The sequence below is a fragment of the Oncorhynchus nerka genome, linkage group LG25 (genome assembly GCF_034236695.1).
Source record: "Oncorhynchus nerka isolate Pitt River linkage group LG25, Oner_Uvic_2.0, whole genome shotgun sequence".
Classification (NCBI taxonomy): domain Eukaryota; kingdom Metazoa; phylum Chordata; class Actinopteri; order Salmoniformes; family Salmonidae; genus Oncorhynchus; species Oncorhynchus nerka.
Genome location: NC_088420.1, coordinates 11,032,978 through 11,054,491, shown reverse-complemented (window position 1 = coordinate 11,054,491; position 21,514 = coordinate 11,032,978). Strand labels below are relative to the sequence as shown.

General features: G+C 44.5%; 1 protein-coding gene across 8 annotated transcripts in view; it reads left to right on the top strand.

Moving 5' to 3' along the window:
• The window catches only part of LOC115109753 (arf-GAP with coiled-coil, ANK repeat and PH domain-containing protein 2-like), a 69,667-nt gene extending 48,672 nt beyond the window's left edge, over window positions 1-20,995 (top strand). For 2 of the 8 annotated variants that reach the window (XM_065009539.1, XM_065009538.1), the window contains 14 exons: window positions 1,343-1,394; window positions 1,950-2,050; window positions 3,431-3,536; window positions 3,773-3,981; window positions 6,012-6,081; window positions 6,321-6,415; window positions 9,520-9,722; window positions 10,497-10,598; window positions 10,933-11,013; window positions 11,234-11,469; window positions 11,616-11,725; window positions 12,517-12,627; window positions 14,969-15,030; window positions 18,954-20,995. In XM_065009539.1, the coding sequence (XP_064865611.1) occupies window positions 1,343-1,394; window positions 1,950-2,050; window positions 3,431-3,536; window positions 3,773-3,981; window positions 6,012-6,081; window positions 6,321-6,415; window positions 9,520-9,722; window positions 10,497-10,598; window positions 10,933-11,013; window positions 11,234-11,469; window positions 11,616-11,725; window positions 12,517-12,627; window positions 14,969-15,030; window positions 18,954-19,060 (1,645 nt within the window). In that variant the 3' untranslated portion in view covers window positions 19,061-20,995. Of the gene's footprint in view, window positions 1-1,342; window positions 1,395-1,949; window positions 2,051-3,430; window positions 3,537-3,772; window positions 3,982-6,011; window positions 6,082-6,320; window positions 6,416-9,519; window positions 9,723-10,496; window positions 10,599-10,932; window positions 11,014-11,233; window positions 11,470-11,615; window positions 11,726-12,516; window positions 12,628-14,968; window positions 15,031-15,850; window positions 15,930-18,953 lie in introns of all 8 variants that reach the window. The other 6 variants (XR_010461067.1, XM_065009540.1, XM_065009541.1 and 3 more) reach the window with 6 other exon arrangements.
• The last annotated feature ends 519 nt before the right edge of the window (window positions 20,996-21,514 follow it).

The following is a 21,514-nucleotide window of genomic DNA, read 5'->3' as shown; positions in this document are numbered from 1 at the left end:
TCCTCCTCCTCCCCTGTTCCCCCTTCTCTCTCCCCCTCCCCTGTTCCTCCTTCTCCCCCTGTTCCCCTTCTCTCTCCTTCTCCCCCTGTTCCCCTTCTCTCTCCTTCTCCCCTGTTCCCCTTCTCTCTCCTTCTCCCCCTGTTCCTCCTTCTCTCTCCCCCTCCCCCTGTTCCCCCTTCTCTCTCCCCCTCTCCCTGTTCCTCCTTCTCCCCCTGTTCCTCCCCCTCCCCCCTGTTCCTCCTTCTCCCCCTGTTCCTCCTTCTCCCCCTGTTCCCCCTTCTCCCCCTGTTCCCCCTTCTCTCTCCCCTGTTCCTCCTCCTCCCCCTGTTCCCCTTCTCTCTCCCTCTCCCCCTGTTCCTCCTCCTCTCTCCCTCTCCCCTCCTCCTCCCCCTGTTCCCCCTTCTCTCTCCCTCTCCCCCTGTTCCTCCTCCTCTCTCCCTCTCCCCCTGTTCCCTTCCCCCTGTTCCCCTTTCTCTCTCCCCCTCCCCTGTTCCTCCCCCTCTGTTCCTCCCCCTGTTCCTGTTCCTCCTTCTCCCCTGTTCCTCCCCCTGTTCCTGTTCCTCCTTCTCCCCCTGTTCCTCCTTCTCCCCCTGTTCCCCTTTCTCCCCCCTCCCCTGTTCCTCCCCCTTTCCTGTTCCTCCCCCTCCCCTCCTTCTCCCCCTGTTCCTCCCCCTGTTCCTGTTCCTCCTTCTCCCCCTGTTCCTCCTTCTCCCCCTGTTCCCCCTTCTCCCCTGTTCCCCCTTCTCTCTCCCCCTCCCCTGTTCCCCCTTCTCTCTCAGCTGTGCCCTGTAATGACTTCACCGTTGCGCTAAACACCATGTTCAGTAGGTAGCAGTAATCTTTCTGTGTCCTCTAACCTTACGGTGGTTTTTGTTACTAGCTGGGTGGGGAGGTGATAAGTCACTGTTTAGTATTCATTCATCCAGGGCAGTCAGTCAGGAGGGAAGAATGGTGGGAGGGAGGTAGTGACGTGGTCATCTGACACCCGGGAGAGCACAGCCTGAATGGCGCTGCATGGAGTTAGCAAGGAGAACTCCAAGCCTTTTATTGTCCTGTAGCCTCCAAACACATTCCCTGTGCTGCGAGATGGTCTCCATGTTGTTTGAAAATTGCAACATTATAGTGCAGGGAAGCTTTTTTTCCAGACCTTCTATCAAACCGTGACAAACTATATAGTTTTCTACCAGCCCTTCCAGAATAGGATTTAATCACCATAATATCAGATTATTATTTTGTCAATTTATTTGTCCTTCATTAAATCTCTATCAATTTTAATTGACTAATTAAATACTTTAAATTGTCTCACCTGTTGACCGTGATGTGAACGCTCCTCTCCTTTCAGGCGCTGGTTCTCCATTCAAAACAATCAGCTAGTTTACCAGAAGAAGTTCAAGGTAAATCGGATTATTCCATCCGTGTCCCAAATTGTATAGTGCACTACTTTTGACCAGAGCCCTATGGGTAGTGCCCTGTATAGTGCACTACTTTTGACCAGAGCCCTATGGGTAGTGCCCTGTATAGTGCACTACTTTTGACCAGAGCCCTATGGGTAGTGCCCTGTATAGTGCACTACTTTTGACCAGAGCCCTATGGGTAGTGCCCTGTATAGGGACAAAGGGTCCCATTTGGGATGTGACCAACATCAAATATACACTTCCAGCCCAAATTCCCCCTGCATTTGTAATACAACAAGGTAGTGTTGAATGTGGAGCACAGTTAACACAAAACAGATGAGTTTGTGGAATAGGGAGGAAAAACAATTCACTTTGCTGCAGGTAACCAGGTTACAATATGGAATTAAATTAACACCTGTGTTGTGTATACCTCTGAAGAAATTACATTTGCGTGCGTGTCTGTGTGTGCTCTCTTAAGGCTGCGCCGTACAATTGGATATGAGTGTGTACATTGCATTGTGTGTGTGTTACGGAGGCTGTGTTCTCCTTTCCCAGGATAATCCCACAGTAGTGGTGGAGGACTTGCGGCTATGTACAGTCAAACACTGTGAAGATATCGAACGCCGCTTCTGCTTTGAAGTGGTGTCACCCACCAAGTAAATACACACACACACACACACACACACACTATAATGAACATATATACAAAAGTATGTGGACACGCCTTCAAATTAGTGGATTCGGCTAGTTCAGCCACACCCCTTGCTGACAGGTTTATACAATCGAGCTCACCGCCATGCAATCTCCATAGACAAACAATGGCCCATACTGTAGAGCTCAGTGACTTTCAACATGGCACCGTCATAGGATGCCACCTTTCCAACAAGTCAGTTTGTCAAATTTCTGCCCTGATGGAGCTTTCCCGGTCACCTGTAAGTGCTGTTATTGTTAAGTGGAAATGCCTTGGAGCAACAACGGCTCAGCCGCGAAGTGGTAGGCCACACGAGCTCACGGAATGGGATCGCTGAAGAACGTAGCGCATAAAAATTCTGTCCTCGGTTGCAACATTCACTACCTAGTTCCAAACTGCATCTGGAAGCAACGTCAGCACAAGAACTCGTCGGGAGGGGTTTCCGTGACAGAGCAGCCACACACAAGACTAAGATCACCGTGTGCAATGCCAAGCGTCGGCTGAAGTGGTGTAAAGCTCGCCGCCATTGGACTGTGGAGCACTAAGAACGTGTTTTCTGGAGTGTTGAATCACGCTTCACCATCTGGCAGTCCAACGGACAAATCTGGGTTTGGTGGATGCCAGGAGAACGCAACCTGCCCGAATGCATAGTGCAAACTGTAAAGTTTGGCGGAGGAGGAATAATGGTCTGGGGCTGTTTTTCATGGTTCGGGCCCCTTAGTTCCAGTGAGGGGAAATCTTAACGCTACAGCATATATTCTAGACTATTTTGTGCTTCCAACTTTGTAGCAATAGCTTGGGGAAGGCCCTTTTCTGTTACAACATGACTATGCCACCATTACAAAGCGAGGTACATACAGAAATGGTTTGTCAAGATCGGTGTGGAAGAACTTCACTGGCCTGCACAAAGCCCTGACCTCAACCCCATCGAACACCTTTGTGATGAATTGGAACGCCGACTGCAAGCCAGGCCTAATCGCCCAACATCAGCGGCCGACCTCACTAATGCTCTTGTGGCTGAACGCTGCACGGACTTTCTTTCAATGTTCCAACATCTAGCGGAAAGCCTTCGAGTGGAGGCTGTTATGGCAGCAAGGGGGGAACCAACTCCATATTAATGCCCCTGAATTTGGAATGAGATGTTTGACGAGCAGGTGTCCACATACTTTTGGTCATGTATCTGTAAGTGTATATACACTACAAGTGCACACAGAGTACCTAGACATCCCAATATTGTCACACCCACACACAGTCTGGTGCTGCTCAGTAACACATTGAAATCTAGTGTGTAGAGGTCTATCAGGCCAGGAAGCAGGCTGATGTCCCAGTGTCCCTCCCCCTCCAGGAGTTGTATTATGCAGGCTGACTCTGAGAAGCTGAGGCAGGCTTGGATCAAAGCTGTCCAGAACAGCATCGCCACTGCCTTCCGGGAGCAGGGAGAGGACGCTGAGGTGAGTCACCGCGCGCTGCCAGAACTAATGACCTCCATGACATTTCTCCATGTTATTTATTTGCCATTTGTTTTCGTTTAGTACATGTCAGGATGAAAATGATCAGACATTCCTCGTGTGAACAAAAGTAAAGGATTTCCCTCGTGTGTGTGCGTGTCTGACAATAGACAATGAAGTAGCGTTCTTCTAGTGTTATATGTTGTGTATAAAGTCGTGTTCATGACCCTCCATGCCAGAAGCTGGACCGGAAGTCTTCCACGTCCACAGGCAGCCTGGACTCAGGCGGCGAGCCCAAAGAGAGGTCACTGAAAGGGGAGAGCGCTCTCCAGAGGGTCATGGTCATTGGGGGCAACGCCTGCTGCTGTGACTGTGGTCAACCTGACCCACGCTGGGCCAGCATCAACCTGGGCATCACCCTCTGTATCCAGTGCTCTGGGATACACAGGTATACTATCAGTACTTCTGTATGTAGTAATACACTGAACAAAAATATAAACGCAACATGTAAAGTGTTGGTCCCGTGTTTCATGAGCTGCAATAAAAAAAAAATCCCAGAAATGTTCTGTACGCACAAGAAGCTTATTTCTCTAAAACAAATATGTTTACATCCCTGTTAGTGAGCCAATAAAAGGCCACTTTAAAATGTGCGGTTTTGTCACACAACAGAATGACACAGATGTCTTAAGTTGAGGGAGCGTGCAAATTGACATGCTGACCGCAGGAATGTCTACCAGAGCTTTTGGCTCAGAATTTAATGTAAGCTCAAATGTCTTTTTAGAGAATTACACCCGCAGACCACGTAACTTCGCCTGCCCCGGACCTCCACATTCAGCTTCTTCACCTGTGGGATTATCTGAGGGGGGGGCTGGCTGAGGAGTATTTCTGTCTGTCATAAAGCCCTTTTGTGGGGGGGGTGAGCTTAATCTGATTGGTTGGGCCTGGCTCCCCAGTGGGTGGGTCTATATCCTCCCAGGCCCACCCATGGCTGCGCCCCTGCCCAGTCATGTGAAATCCATAGATTAAGGACCTAATTAATTTATTTCAATGGACTGATTTCCTTTTTATATGAACTGTAGCTCAGTAAAATCTTTGAAATGGTTGCATATATTTTTGTTCACTGTATATATTTGTCACCCAGGATACACAGTACATTCCTATCACTGAAGATACTACACGTCACGGTACTACTAACTTCATATGTATTCGTAGGCGTCATGCACATAGGGGGCACCGGAGGAAGTGTTTGATTTTTATTGATTTTTAATTTGATTTATTATACTAGCCAGTTAGCAATGTTATGAAGATGGTTTTAGCTAACGCAGACAGGTTCCCAACCTCATAACTAGGCTGTCAATCAAGTTAGAGTCGCTAGCTTGTCTAACTATCTTAGCAGACATGTCTGCTGGCATGATTGGTAGACTTTTTCGAAAAGCAATAACTAAATGTACTGAATAAGACTCGCATTCCTTTCAATCGTTTACCCAGATGTTAGTAGAGAAGCCTATTCAGTTCCTCTTCAATAAGAACCACCAGTTCTGAGGATACAGACCGCTCGAGAAGTGTGCTTAGATATATATGTATTTTTTCACATTTAATTAAGTATAATGGTGGTTACTCTAGATTTCAGGAAAAGGCTGTTTCAGCTGTTTGAAAAATCCCAAATTCTCCAACGTAGAAAAAATGGACCGCATTTTAGACTGTAGAATGGTGCTGTACAACAACATACCAAACTGTAGACTGGTGCTGTACGACAACATACCGAACTGTAGACTGGTGCTGTACGACAACATACCAAACTGTAGACTGGTGCTGTACGACAACATACCGAACTGTAGATTGGTGCTGTACGACAACATACCAAACTGTAGACTGGTGCTGTACGACAACATACCAAACTGTAGATTGGTGCTGTACAACAACATACCAAACTGTAGACTGGTGCTGTACGACAACATACCGAACTGTAGATTGGTGCTGTACGACAACATACCAAACTGTAGACTGGTGCTGTACGACAACATACCAAACTGTAGATTGGTGCTGTACAACAACATACCAAACTGTAGACTGGTGCTGTACGACAACATACCGAACTGTAGATTGGTGCTGTACGACAACATACCAAACTGTAGACTGGTGCTGTACAACAACATGCCAAACTGTAGACTGGTGCTGTACAACAACATACCGAACTGTAGACTGGTGCTGTACAACAGTAGAAAGGTTCACCTTTTTTTTACTAGATGGGGAATAAAACAATCAAAAGCTCAGTAAATCTGTCCCCATGTGCATTTTAGACTGTAGACTTACTCTCTTACTAACTGCATACTCCCACCTTGTGGCCACAGTACAAACTACACCCTCAATTGAACAGCATGTTCCTGTGATGTTCCTGTGATGAAGCTGTGTTGACTCAGTTATTTTTAGACAGTCTCTTTGATGCATGAGTTAATAACAGACTCTCACCATCTGCAGGAGTCTGGGGGTCCATTTCTCCAAAGTGCGCTCGCTCACCCTGGACTCATGGGAACCGGAACTACTCAAGGTGAAAAAAGAATCGGGGGAGGGTGAGAGATTGAGGGGCACAAAGAGAGAGGCAGGAGTTTTTCACACTCACATACTCCATCTCTTGGATTCGCTAGTGACAGATCAATGCTAAAATGTAATGGTTACAGATCACTGTCTTTTACATGTCATGAATTTGCATGAATGACATGCTGTCCTCGGAATGTGCTGGTTAATTTTGTCATAGTAACATAATTGTGTGTGGTGTGTTGAACACAGCTGATGTGTGAGCTGGGTAACGGGGTCATCAACCAGATCTACGAGGCTGGGAGAGAGGAGCTGGGAGCCATGAAGCCAAAGCCGACAGACCCCAGGTACTACCGCTGTGTTGTTCTATAGCTACCGCTGTGTTGTTCTATAGCTACCATTCATTGCAAGATGGCGCCGACAGAGATGGTCACCTCTCTTCGAGTCCTTAGGATTATTTCTGTATTATTTCTTACATTGCTAGCCCAGAAAATCGTATGTATTATTACATACAACCGGAAAGAAGTATTGGATATAAGTGCGACGTCAATTTACCAACAACCACCAGGAATACGACTTTCCCGAAGCGGATCCTCTGTTCGGACCACCACCCAGGACAGTGGATCTAATCCCAGAAGATGACCCAAAACAACGTCGCCGCAGAAGAGGCAGACGGAGCGGCCTCCTGGTCAGGCTCCGTAGACGTGCACATCGCCCACCGCTTCCGAGTATACTACTCGCCAATGTCCAGTCTCTTGACAACAAGTTAGACTAAATTAGAGCAAGGGTTGCCTTCCAGAGAGACATCAGAGATTGTATCTCTCTCGTGATACGTTGTCAGAGTCGGTTCAGCCACCGGGCTTTTTCATGTGTCATGCCGACCGAAATAAACACCTCTCTGGGAAGAAGGGCGGGGGTGTATGCTTCATGATTAACGACTCATGGTGTAAACATACAGGAACTCAAGTCCTTCTGCTCACCCGACCTAGAATTCCTTACAATCAAATGCCGGCCATATTATCTCCCAAGAGAATTCTCGTCAGTTATCTTCACAGCTGTGTATATACCCCCTCAAGTAGACACCACGATGGCCCTCAAGGAACTTCACTGGACTCAAATTTGAGAACAAGGTTACCTAAATTCTATCAGCATATTGATTGCAGCACTAGCGTGGGCAATACACTCGATCACTGCTACTCTAACTTCCTCGACGCATACAAGACCCCATTTCAAGATTGTTTTGATCACGCTGACTGGGAAATGTTCCGCCTCAGAGAACGTCGATCTATACGCTGACTCTGTGAGTGAGTTTATAAGGAAAGGCATTGGAGATGTTGCACCCACTGTGACTATTAAAACCTACCATAACCAGAAACCGTGGATGGATGGCGGCATTCGCGCAAAACTGAAAGCACGAACCACCACATTTAATCATGGAAAGAGGACTGGAATACGGCCGAATATAAACAATGTAGTTATTCCCTCCGCAAGGCAATCAAACAAACATAATGTCGGTATAGGGACAAAGTGGAGTCGGAGTTCAACGGCTCAGACACGAGATGTATGTGGCAGGGTCTACAGGAAATCACGGACTACAAAAAGAAAACATGCCACATAACGGACACCGTCTCACTCCCAGACAAACTAAAGGATAATACAGTACCACAGTTGCGGCCCATTAAAAAAAAGACTGCGCCCCCCTTCTCCGTGGTTGACCTGAGTAAGACGTGTAAACCCTAGCAAGGTTGCTGGCATCCCTAGCCCCGTCCTCAGCATACGCAGACCAGCTTTCTGGTGTGTTTATGGACATATTCAATCGCTCCTTATCCCAGTCTGCTGCCCCCACATGCTTCAAAATGGCCAACATTGTTCCTTTACCCAAGAAGGCAAAGATAACTGAATTAAATGACTACCGCCCGATAGCACTCACTTCTGTCATCATGATGTGCTTTGAGAGACTAGTCAAGGATCATATCACCTCCACTTTACCTGCCACCCTAGACCCACTTCAATTTTCATACTGACCCAACAGGTCCACAGACGATGCAATCACACTGCCCTATCCCATCTGGACAAGAGGAATACCTATGTAAGATTGCTGTTCATTGACTACAGCTCAGCATTCAACACCATATTACCCTCCAAGCTCATCATTAAGCTGAAGGCCCTAGGTCTCAACCCCGCCCTGTGCAATTGGGTCCTGGACTTTCTGACTTGCTGCCCCCAGGTGGTGAAGGTAGGAAACAACATCTCTACTTCGCATACCCTCAACACTGGGGCCCCACAAGGGTGTGTGCTCAGCCCCCTCCTGTACTCCCTGTTCACCCATGACTGCGTGGCCATGCACGCCTCCAACTCAATCATCAAGTTTGCAGACACAACAGTAGTGGGCTTGATTACCAACAAAGACGAGACAGCCTACAGGGAGGAGGTGAGGGTCCTCGGAGTGAAGTGTCAGGAAAACAACCTCTCGCTCAATGTCAACAAAACAAAGGAGGCTGAAGAAAGGCTGAAGAGATTTGGCCTGTCACCTAAGACCCTGACAAATTTTTACAGATGCACAATCAAGAGTATCCTGTCAGGCTGTATCACTGCCTGGTACGGCAACTGCACCGCCCTCAACCGCAAGGCTTTCCAGAGGGTAGTGCGGTCTGCACAACGCATCACCGGGTGCAAACTACCTGCCCTCCAGGACACCTATAGCACCCGATGCCACAGGAAGGCCAATAAGATCAAGGACAACAACCACCTGAGCCACTGCCTGTTCACTTCGCTACCATCCAGAAGGCGAGGTCAGTACAGGTGCATCAAAGCTGGGACCGAGAGACTGAAAAACAGCTTCTATCTCAAGGCCATCAGACTACTAAACAGCCATCACTAACTCAGAGAGGCTGCTGCCTACATAGACTCAAATCACTGGCCACTTTAATAAATGTGCTTTAAATAATTCCACTATAATAATGTTAACATTTCTTCCATTACTCATATGTATATACTGTACCTCATACCAGCTATTGCACGTTGCCTATGTCGCTCGGCCATCGCTCATCTGTGCATATTCTCATTCACCCCTTTTAGATTTGTGTGTATTAGGTAGTTGTTGGGGAACTATATACTATATTATATACTACTGCATTGTCGGAACTAGAAGCACAAGCATTTCACTACACTCACATTTAACATCTGCTAACCATGTGTATGTGACCAATAAAATGTGATTTGATTTTAGCCACGACCATGTTTTATAGCTTTTCATTTTTTTTCTCTATGAAGCAAATAAAGGGTAGTCCCATTTCAAGTCGGAGGTGTCGTACTACAGCATTTCCATCTTTGCGTGGGTTGCCAGATTGGTTTAATTTGTTGAATTAGATAAAAATGTTGCTTGCTATCTTTGCCTGATTTGTTCAGGTTGTTGAATTCAGTCTTCCCCTCTCTCGGTGTCTTTCCCCAGGCAGGAGATCGAAGCCTATATCAGGGCCAAGTACGTGGACCGGCGTTTCGTGCAGCGCCCGTCCAATGAAGAGTTACGCGCCAAGGTGGTGTCCCTGGCCAAACGGGAGAAGAAGCTGAGCGGCAGCACGGAGCACCTGCCCCCCCGGCCGCCCCCGCCCACGCCCAAACTCCGGCCCTCCTCCAATGCCTCAGGTCAGTCAGGTAGGTGTCAACCCGTCCCAGGTTCGGTCTCTTAAAGGTGCACTCTGGAGCTCTTCCTCCTCGGTTTGGTAGTATTGCGAATTCATGTATACTGTGTACGCTAACTGTACATAAACACATAAACATGGTTCTAACCATGCAAATTCACCAAAAATGCCCATCGATAGCGCCTGTTCCGTTTTGATTTTACACTTGGAAAGACTTCCTCCCGCTCAGTCCTTAAAAACAATCAAGCTGTAGGGCCTGTTACTGTTGACCCAGGAATACAGTACAAGCTACAGAGTGTGCCTTTTTTTAAAGGATCAGCAACAGAATTGCGCTAATAGAACGATGTCATGCTCAGGACACACAACGGAAGGCACCCTCCCATCTTCTCTCTCGCGTTCTCTCTTTTCGTTGTAGTCTAACTGCCTGTGCTTCTATCCTCCTCCTCTCAATCCCCCTCTTCTCCACCCTCCTCCTCTTCTCCACCCTCCTCCTCTTCTCCACCCTCCTCCTCTTCTTCCCCCTCTCCACCCTCCCCCTCTTCTCCACCCTCCTCCTCTTCTCCACCCTCCTCCTCTTCTCCACCCTCCTCCTCTTCTCCACCCTCCTCCTCTTCTCCACCCTCCTCCTCCTCTTCTCCACCCTCCTCCTCCTCCTCTTCTCCACCCTCCTCCGGCTGCTCTGTGCTTCTGGACTAACCCCTTTCCCCTTGCTGCTTGTTATTTCTATCTTCCTACCCCTCCACCTTGTGCCCTTTTCTCTCTGACCTCATCCACTGCCCTTGCCTAGCTGCTGCCAAAGGCTTGAAGGCGCGCCGCGACTCTCTCTTCTGTCCAGACGAGCTTGACTCGCTCTTCTCCTACTTTGACACCTCTGCCAAGCTCAGGAGCAGTAAGTATAGCTCTGTGTTTCACCCTCCTTCCCTCCTTCCTTCCCTACATCCTTCCCTCCAGCCATCCATCTGTACTCACTGCTCTGGCTGTAGACTAATTCCCATTCCACGTTCCCTCGTCTTGCTCCCTTAATGAGCCGCGCCGTCATGTTGAGTGTGGTCAGTGTCTGAGTTTCTGAGTCTCATTTGTCTTATTGTGGCTGTGGGGGTCAGCTGGGAAATTCTCACTGGCTGTGGTGACCAAAATGCACTGCATTCTCTAACCACTTGGTTAAAGTTGGTGAATGTGTGTGTGTGCTGGTGTGTAGTGATTGACTGCTTGATCCCTTGCAGTAAGAAGTGCAGACAGTGGCATCCAGAACAGTGCAGAAGGGAGTAGGGAGATGCTGGCCACCAACAGCCTGGCTGAAGCAGGTGATGCGCTCTCTCTCTCACTCACTCACTCACTCACTCACTCACTCTCACACACACACACGCCCGATGAGTCTCACTCGTATCCAGCTTATATTCAAACAGCTGTTCAATAACCCCACACACGAACGCACACTGAAATGGCCCCACACACGAACGCCCACTGCAATGACCCCACACCTCTTAACTCCCTCTCTCTCTCTCCACCTTTCCCTCCACTCAGAAGCTGCCGAGGCGCCCCCCATGGCCATGCCTGCCACCCTGCCCCCTCCATCGCCCTGTAAGGAGCTGGTGGTGTTCTCGGAGCCCAAGGAGTACTCCTCGGGGCTGCAGCTGTACTGGGCCTCGTGTGCCCGCAGCCTGCCCGACATGGCCGAGGCCCTGGCCCACGGAGCGGAGGTCAACTGGGTCAACACCGACAACGACAAGAGGACCCCGCTCATCATGGCTGTGCAGGGGGTGAGGATACTTGAGTGTTGTGGACAGGCGTGGGGAGTGTTGTGGACAGGCGTGGGGAGTGTTGTGGACAGGCGTGGGGGTGGATCTGACCCTGTGTGTGTGTGCTCATGCGTGATAAATGTACTGGTACTTTTCTATTCTTCCAGGGCTCGTTGGTGACCTGTGAGTTCCTGCTCCAGAACGCAGGAAACGTGAACCAGCAGGACGCCCTGGGCCGAGGACCCCTCCACCACGCCACCATCCTGGGACACACCGGGTCCGTTCCCACCCCTTACCACCTACCACACCATCCAATCTGTCTGTTAGCAGAACGTTAAAGACCCCATGACCACGACTGCTCTCATAGAGAAGATATTAGAGAATACATGTATTTATTTATTTAACTAGGCAAGTCAGTTAAGAGGGACGGCAGGTGGCCTAGTGGTTAGAGCATTGGACTTGTAACCGAAAGGTTGCAAGATCGAATCCCCGAGCTGACAAGGTACAAATCTGTAGTTCTGCACCTGAACAAGGCAGTTAAAAAATAAGAATTTGTTCTTAACTGACTTGCCTAGTTAAATAAAGGTCAAATTAAAAATGTAATTAAAAATGTTCAATGATGGCCTACAGGGGAACTGCCATATTTATACCTGGTCAGCTCAGGGATTTAATCCAGCAACCTTTACTGGTCCAACTCTCTAACCACTAGTCTACCTTCCGCCCCACAGCATTGGAGGTCTGTTGTTTCTAGATCTCACCTGGCATAGTAATACACGGCAGACTGTTCCTTTTGTTCATGTGTTCTGGTTTAGATTAAAGCCTTTATGGCAAGCCTCGGCTAAGCCTTTTTGTATGTTATATTTGTAATAGACGAGGGTAGTGGGTTGAGGTTAATTTGTGGTTTGTGGTTCATTTGTGGTTTGAGGTTAATCAGTGGGGGTTGAGGTTAATCAGTGGGGGTTGAGGTTAATTGTGGTGAAAAGGGGGAACTCAGTCTATGATCTTAGTTCATGTTGGGGTATTACAATTGATTTTTTTTCCTTTTTTAAATGTTATTCTCCAATCCAGTCAAGTGTGTTTGTTCCTGAAAAGAGGAGCCAATCAAAACGCGGCAGACATTGAAGCGAAAACGCCCCTATCCATGGCAGTGGACGCTGCCAATGCAGACATCGTCACATTGTGAGTGCCAAGTCTTTTGGCCTTTAAAAAAATAAAAATAAATATATATATATATACACACACACACACACACACTGAACAAAAATATAAACGCAACATGTAAAGTGTTGGTCCCATGTTTCATGAGCTGAAATTAAAAGATCCCAGAAATGTTCCATATGCACATAAAGCATATATATCACTTTTTGTGCACACATTTGTTCACATCCCTGTTGGTGAGCATTTATCCTTTTTTAGTTTAGATTATTAGTTTGACCGTTTTAAAAAACAAGCACACATAAAACTTGAAAAAGCCATACATGCACATGAATAAAATCATGGAGGATAACACTCAATAAAGTCTGGGACTTATTTCCATTATGGTCCTCTTGAGACAAGATGGCTGGACAAGATCCAACACAGTTAAACACAGTATGGCAGTGAAACAATAAACAAAAACAGAGAAGAAGAACATCTATCTCTTCAATAACAGAGAAGAAGAACCTCTATCTCATCAAAAACAGAGAAGAAGAACATCCATCTCATCAAAAACAGAAAAGAAGAACATCTATCATCAAAAACAGAGAAGAAGAACATCTATCTCATCAAAAACAGAGAAGAAGAACATCTATCTCATCAAAAACAGAGAAGAAGAACATCTATCATCAAAAACAGAGAAGAAGAACATCTATCATCAAAAACAGAGAAGAAGAACATCTATCATCAAAAACAGAGAAGAAGAACATCTATCATCAAAAACAGAGAAGAAGAACATCTATCTCATCAAAAACAGAGAAGAAGAACATCTATCTCATCAAAAACAGAGAAGAAGAACATCTATCTCATCAAAAACAGAGAAGAAGAACATCTATCTCATCAAAAACAGAGAAGAAGAACATCTATCTCATCAAAAACAGAGAAGAAGAACATATCTCTCATCAAAAACAGAGAAGAAGAACATCTATCTCATCAAAAACAGAGAAGAAGAACATCTATCTCATCTAAAACAGAGAAGAAGAACATCTATCTCATCATTCCAGTTACGTCATAGAGGTTATTCATATGGGCACAGAAGACATATTTGACAAGGTAACCCATCCACCTGACAGGTGTGACATATCAAGAAACTGATTTAAACAGCATGATCATTACACAGGTGCACCTTGTGCTGGGGGCAATAAAAGACCACTCTAAAATGTGCAGTTTTGTCTCACAACACAATGCCACAGATGTCTCAAGTTTTGAGGGAGCGTACAATTGGCATGCTGACTGCATTCTGACTGCAATGTCCACCAGAGCTGTTGCCAGATAATTTAATGTTAATTTTCAACCACAAGCCGCCTCCAATGTTATTTTAGAGAATTTGTCAGTACGTCCAACCGGCCTCACAACCGCGACCATATGCATGGTGTCGTGTGGGCGAGCGGTTTGCTGATGTCAACGTTGTGAACAGAGCGCCCCATGGTGGAGGTGGGGTTATGGTATGGGGCAATCATGAGCTACGGACAACTAAAACAATTGCATTTTATCAATGGTAATTTGAATGCACAGAGACACTGTGACGAGATCCCCGAGGCCCATTATTGGCCCATTATACCACTGCACTGTTGGAGTTAGGAACCGAAGCATTTCGCTACACTCGCCATAACATCTGCTAAATATGTGTATGCGACCAATAACATTTGATTTGATGATAATGCACGGCCCCATGTCACAAGGATCAGTTCACAATTCCCTGATGCTGAAAATGTCCCAGTTCTTCCATGGCCTGCATACTCACCAGACATGTCACCCATTGAGCCTGTTTGGGATGCTCTGGATTGATGTGTTTGACAGCATTTTCCAGTTCCCACTAATATCCAGTCACACCCATTGTAGAGGAGTGGGGCAACATTCCACAGGCCACAATCAACAGCCTGATCAACTCTATTTGCATGAGGCAAATGTTGGCCACACCAGATAAGGACTGGTTTTCTGATCCACACCCCTACATTTTTTTAAAAAGATATCTGTGACCAACAGATGGATATCTGTATTCCCAGTCATGTGAAATCCATAGATTAGTGCCTAATAAATTATATAAACTAAAACTCAGAAAAGTCTTTGAAATTGTTGCATGTTGGTTTATATTTTTGTTCAGTATACATAAATATTAGATAAAGTGCTTTTTAAATTTTTTTTATGGAAAAGCAATTAGCCTTATTTGTCACTTGGTACTCCATTTTGAATTTGAGATTGAGGCAACATTTTATTTGACTTTACACTGTCCCAATTCATATTGATTGCTTTTATAAGTCTAAAGGTGGGTTGGATAAAGATGACAAAACGAATGACTGTCCTCCCCTCGCTCTCCTTTCCCCAGACTGCGATTGGCCAAGATGAACGAGGAGATGCGGGAGGCGGAGGGGCCCTACATGCAGTCAGGTCAATATTCCACCAACAGCCCCACAGAGATGCAATACAGGAAGTGTATGCAGGAGTTCATTTGCCTGCAGCTGGCTGAGCCTTAGAGATCATAGAGCCCCAATACAAAGACGAGAAGAAGCAACGTACTTTTATTAAGGGGACATTGGGCCCTGTGATGTCCTGTGTTCAATACCAGCCAGGTGGTGAGCGAAGCTGCACCTTGTGATCTAGACAGAGGTGCTCAGCTTTTTATTTCCAACCGGTGTCGAAGCCATTAGCTCCAGAGCCATTGTTTTGAACAGCGGTGACATACAGTCCTTTTTCTTTTTTTGAAGTCGTCTGTTGCGTCCCAACTTTCAAACCGCCACGTCTTTATTAGCTGTGATGTCGAAGAGCACGGTGCAACAGAGGTTGTCATTACTTTCGAACAGCAACGTCGGTCTTGACTAGCAGGCAGTAATCCCGACTTTTGAATGGCGGTTTTGACATTGACTGGCTAGCAGTGTGTTGCCATGCACCAGGTGTGATTATTAGTGATTTACCTGAGGGAATATTTATGCACATTCCTGGTATGCTTATGCAATATCTCAGTGTGTTAGTTCCCACAGTGAGTCTTAACCTCCCCCTTTTTAAAATACTTTTTCTTCTTCAGTTGTTTGAACTGTTTGTTACAATGATGAAGTATCCATTTTGGCACATTTTATGTATGCATTTTACTTTTGTGGGGGAAAACAACTTTTTATTTTATTTTATAACAATTGGAACCATATAATGATAAGATGTCATTGTAAATGATGTATTGTACATAAATATACATACATTTCTATATCATATACAGTATAAGCAGAATAGGAAGTAAAGTTGAGCGAGATTCTTGGAAGCAGTAATGTCAGAAAGACAACACATTATGAACAAGGGTGAGTACTGTAAGTCGAATGTGCTTTGCATCCTTGTTTTTGTGTGGGTTTTTTTGTTTGTATTTTCTACACCTGTTTTAAGACTATTATGATTTCATTGATTGTTGGTCTAGCTGGAACATAGAACCCCCCCCCCGGCAATCCTGTTCTTTCTGACATTTGACATGAATTATACAATCCTTAAAGGGATACTTTGGGATTTTAGCAGCGTCTACTACTTCCCCAGAGTCTGAGGAACTTGTGGGTACCATTTTTATGTCTCTGTGTCCAGTATGAAGGATGTTTTAGGTAGTTTTGCAAGCCAATGCTAACTAGCATTAGCACAATGACTGGAAGTCTATGGTTATCTGCTAGCATTAGAAGTATCCTTTTAATGTTAGCTGACACTGGTAAGGGTGTGAATTTAAGTTTAGATGAGATATCAAGGTGGTAGAGTGTACCAAAAAGGAAGGGCAATAGTCTAGAAAAGTATCCACGTTTACCCATGTACAGCATTTTACTGCATAATAGTTACATAATTAACTTAACTTATTGGATAACAAAGAGACGTTCACAAAAATGTTTAATATAGGACAGTGTGAAGCCCTCTCCAGTATTGTTGGTAAATAATGAATGAAATGTTCCCCTTTTTAAATGTCATCCTTTCGTCTTCCCCATCACGCAGTCTTTGCCACCTGGCAATGTACCTGGGCCTGATGGGTCATTTTTAAATTGGCACAAAAAGCACTTTTATCAGCCTCCATAGTTCCTGACATATCCAAACTGAAGTTTGTACAAGCCTATATTCCCCCTAGTGCTTACGGAGTATCAGTGTTCCATGATCCAGGCTCTGTGGCCAAAGAGGATGGATATCAGCTGAAAGAGAACACGCTGGCCCAATCCCAAATCCAAGCCCTAAGAACATGTGAAGATCTGAGAGGATTTTATTGGTGTACGCAATACGTTAAACATAGGATTTAGGGGTGGGATTGGGCCAGAGACTCCATGTCTCTCGTCAGCCATCTTATTGTATGTTGAGCCAGTTGGACATTTTGGAGGAAAGACGCGTTTCATTATGTCAATGGTGGTCTCATGCACCATGGAGTCTTGCTCTGACACCAGCCAGTGGTGATGCACCGAGGAGATTTGAATATCAGTTTAAATATAGCGATTTTAATGATTGCCCAATAGTGCTGTTCCTGAAAAGTCTAGTCTAAGGCTAGTTTGTAGTGGGTCTGACAGGGTGAGGAAGCAACTAGTTTGTAGTGGGTCTGACAGGGTGAGGAAGCAACTAGTTTGTAGCTGGTCTGACACAGTGAGGAAACAACTAGTTTGTAGCTGGTCTGACACAGTGAGGAAACAACTAGTTTGTAGTGGGTCTGACACAGTGAGGAAACAACTAGTTTGTAGTGGGTCTGACACAGTGAGGAAACAACTGGTCCAAGTACCTCGTGTGGCCACTAGAGGGAGTGCTCCATTTAGAAATCCCCCACTTCACTCTGAGTGAGTGGAATATAAATGTAGAGTTTGACAGGGAGGTGACCCAGCATGCTGTTCTTTGGACTTAATGTAGTTCTACTGGATATAGTTCCTCCACTTCAAAAGTGTTTGGTCATTGAGTATTCCAAACTTTTGGAACACCTTCCACCTTCCTAATATTCAGTTGCACCCCCTTTCCCCTCAGAACAGCCTCAATTTGTCCGGGCATAGACTCTGCAAGGTGTCGAAAGCGTTCCACAGGGATGCTGGCCCATGTTGACTCCAATGCACAGTTGTCAAGTTGGCTGGATGACCTTTGGTGGTGAACCATTCTTGATACACACGGGAAACTGTTGAGCGTGAACAACCCAGCAGCATTGCCTGGCACCTACTATCATACCCCCCCCCCCCCCCCCGTTCAAAGGCACATAAATATTTTGTCTTGCACATTCACCCTCTGAATGGCACACACACAATCCATGTCTCAAGGCTTAAACATCCTTCTTTAACCCGTCTCCTCCCCTTCATCTACACTGATTTGAAATGGATTTAACAAGTGACATCAATAAGGGATCATAGCTTTCACCTGGTCAGTGTCATGGAAAGAGCATGATTTTGTATACTCTGTGTAGATTCAGTCAATGACCCATAGATTCTTGGACCTGTAACGAGAAGAATAGTTGATTTTAATACAGCTGTTCATGTACCGTTTTCTGTCATGATTTAAATCCAATGTGAGCGATATTTGCCTGTTATTACCTTGAAGTCAACAACAGACAGTTGTAGTAGTTGGGGATACAGTAGTGTTTTCTACAAAGACAATGTTTTACATTTTGTTAGTGTACAAACCTGAAGTGTATGAATGTGTTGTAGGGAAGGGATCCAATGGAACGATGCTGTCTGCTCAGTTACTTGTTGCACTCTTATTCTCTCATTGCTTGTCTCGGTGTCTCTCTCTCTCATTTTTTCTCTCTGTCTATCACTTTATCCTGTTCTCTTTCTCTCTCCCCGGAGTTTGTGCCTTTCTTCTGTTCTCTCGTTTCTTTGGGATGCTGAGTCCAACACAGCTGTATTTTTGTACATAAATCCTGCACTTTAAATACAATACAGTTGGTAACAAAACTAATCTTGTGGGCATCTTTTTTTCTTCCACATCACAATTCACTGCAAAGAGTGGGGCTCCTTGCCTTAGTACTGCTTTAGGCCTGCACACTCCTCAAACATTGGGCTGCTTCTTCTTTCATTGTTACATCTTCCTCTGCATAATGCTGTCTCTCTCTACTGCCTCACAGTGACGCTTTAAGGTATGGCCACTTCTATTTCTTTCACTCCTTCAAACCTTTTGCAATAAAAAAAAACCTTCCTATCTTACCTGTATTATGTGTGTCTGTGACAAAAGTCTGAGCTCTTGAAAATCTTCCTCTTGCAAGCTTGCATTTTATTCTACAATACCAACTAGTTTTATTCTACAATACCAACTAGTTTTATTCTTTAAGCGTCTGATAGTATTACTCCTAGTATTACGGAGTCGTACTTACACTGTAATGGTTTACTTTGTCCTTGCAGGAGATGAAACCTACCAAGACATTTTCCAGGATTTTTCCCAGATGGCTTCAAACGATCCGGAGAAGCTGAACCGCTACCAGCAGTATGACTCGCAGCAGAGGCCATGAGGGAGGGAGACGACCTGGAAGTCTGTGGAAGCCGTCTGGGCTTTTTCCTGGTCAGTGCTGTACTCAGCACGAGTATTGGAGGGTCTGTTTTTCACCTGAACCTCAATGGTGAAGGTGTCTGTGGTATATCACTTTTAATTGGTTCGAATGGGTCTAAAATTTTACATTTTAAAGTAAAAAATGTATACATTTCATTGAGGCTGGTTGGCTCAGGATTGTGAACCTAAACAATGTTTTATGAGACTCTGGACTGGTGCCCAGTTGGTAAAACAGTTCACATTTGAACCTGAATGGTACAGTATTATGCTTTATATATAATGTGACAGTTTGGTTCAAAACATAACCATAAACAAAAATCGAGTCGTAATTGTTGTTTCTGAATTCATATAAACCAAATAGACCACTCATCGTGTCTTTTGAGGTTTAGTAGGCTTTTTAAATATATATAAAAATTTAAAAAACATTTTATTTGTGCTATCAATTTGCTAATATCGTCCCATTTCAATGTGGTGTTTTTGTTTATAAATAATAAACAGCACCTTTTTGTGATTTTGGCTATAGTGTGTTTTCACAGCATTTATCTGTTGTATGTTAATGGCTGGCCACCCACTTTCCTCGTCAACACTGTTTTGTACGGTGAAACTTGTGTGAAGTGCTCATGTTGCTGAGGTGTAGGTTTGTTACTCTTCCGTTACTGTTGAAAACCCCTTAATGTGGCTCATGCATAAATGTTGATTGTGGGTATTTTGCTGTTTAGTTTTTTTGATGAGGCAATACTTTTGTTTTGTGATTTTTAAAGATCTGAAGGAGGGTAAATCCGTTTATTTTGTTGTGTGTGTGAGGAAGACGAGCCTTATGTTTTAAAGTATAATTTCATATTTAATCTTGTTTTAGACCGGAAACAATGACTGTTAAAAAGAGAAAAGATGACATGTTAGGCCCTTTCTGTACATGCATGTTTGAATTTAGGTCCCCATATTGTAGTATCCACTTTCTCCTGACGTCTCACTATTTTAAACAGTATTATAGCATCATGTTCATTGGATGGCAAAAAACGACTTCTATAAAATATACCTTGTTTATTAGTGTATTAGAAACACTAACGAGCATGTACCACCTTCCTGGATACGTACTACTGTGGCATTGCATTTACAATATAAGGAGCTTTCTTAAGCCCTGGTTATACTTGGTGCTAATGCTCTCAAGCCCTGTTTATACCTGGTGCTATCATTTGCCTTTTGTCCTGATCTGGTCCACATTCTGATTGTGCCCACATTTTTAAATGGGTGTAGATGATTAAAGCAATTGATTGTAATCAGATCCTCCTTACCACTTCTGGAGGAGGTCTTTGTAAGCCGATCTGGATTGTCAAACCATTTAAATCCACCCTCATCATTGACATGGGCCACCATGGACCGAAGGCATCAATATTGGTCTATAACGTAAAATAAAAATGATTATATATCACATGTAAATGAAATGTGTAACTAGGGATTTTCCTTTCTTGACTTTTATTGGACTCTAACTTGTAAACTCTGCCCACTGAGCTTTCATCCAACTACTTCTGTAGGTGGTCAGGAAGATCTGATCAGTGTTTTTTACATTTTTTGTTAACACCAGTTATAAACTGGGCTATTCTTAAATACAACATGTGATACAGCTTCTGAATAAGTGAAATCTAAAGTAGTGGTACTTGAATCATTAAATAAGCTTGTAAATGCTGATAATATAAAAAAGACAATTACAAGATGAAATTGTCTCCCTATACCACTCAGATATGCATATTATCGATATAATTAAGGACTATATTACATTTACTGCAAATCATGGACTGAATTTCTTGCTGAATGTTGAATTGTTTTGTATTGATTTTATAAAGCAATGTTCCGTTCTGATTGTCTGTTTTATTACATTAATTAAAGGGATACTTCACTATTTTGCCAATGATACCATTTTTTGTCTGCATCCAGTATGAAGGAAGTTAGAATTTACTCCCGAAACTACCTCTAACTAGCGCAATAACTGTTAGTCTATTGTATCTACTAGTATGCTAGCAGTTACCATAGACATTGTCATTGCGCTAACCCTAGTTAGCAAATTTAAACTGCACGCAGAGTTCATCTGACTCTGGGAAAGTAGACAAAGGGCTTCACTCCCAAAATCTTGAAGTATCCCTTTAAGGGCTTTACTCTTATACACAAAAGTTGTCGTCCTCATTTTATCCCTGACGCATAGATGTTATCTGATCCTTCTGAGAAATGTTGTCCACTCTTCCATGCAGAGTGCTTACCTCATGAAGGATGGCTGTTTCTACTTCATAGAAGGCTGCCAAATATACTGAACAAAAATGTAAACACAACATGCAACAATTTTGAAGATTTGACTGAGTTACAGTTCATAGAATGAAATCGGTCAATTGAAATTCATTAGGTCCTAATCTACGGATTTCACATG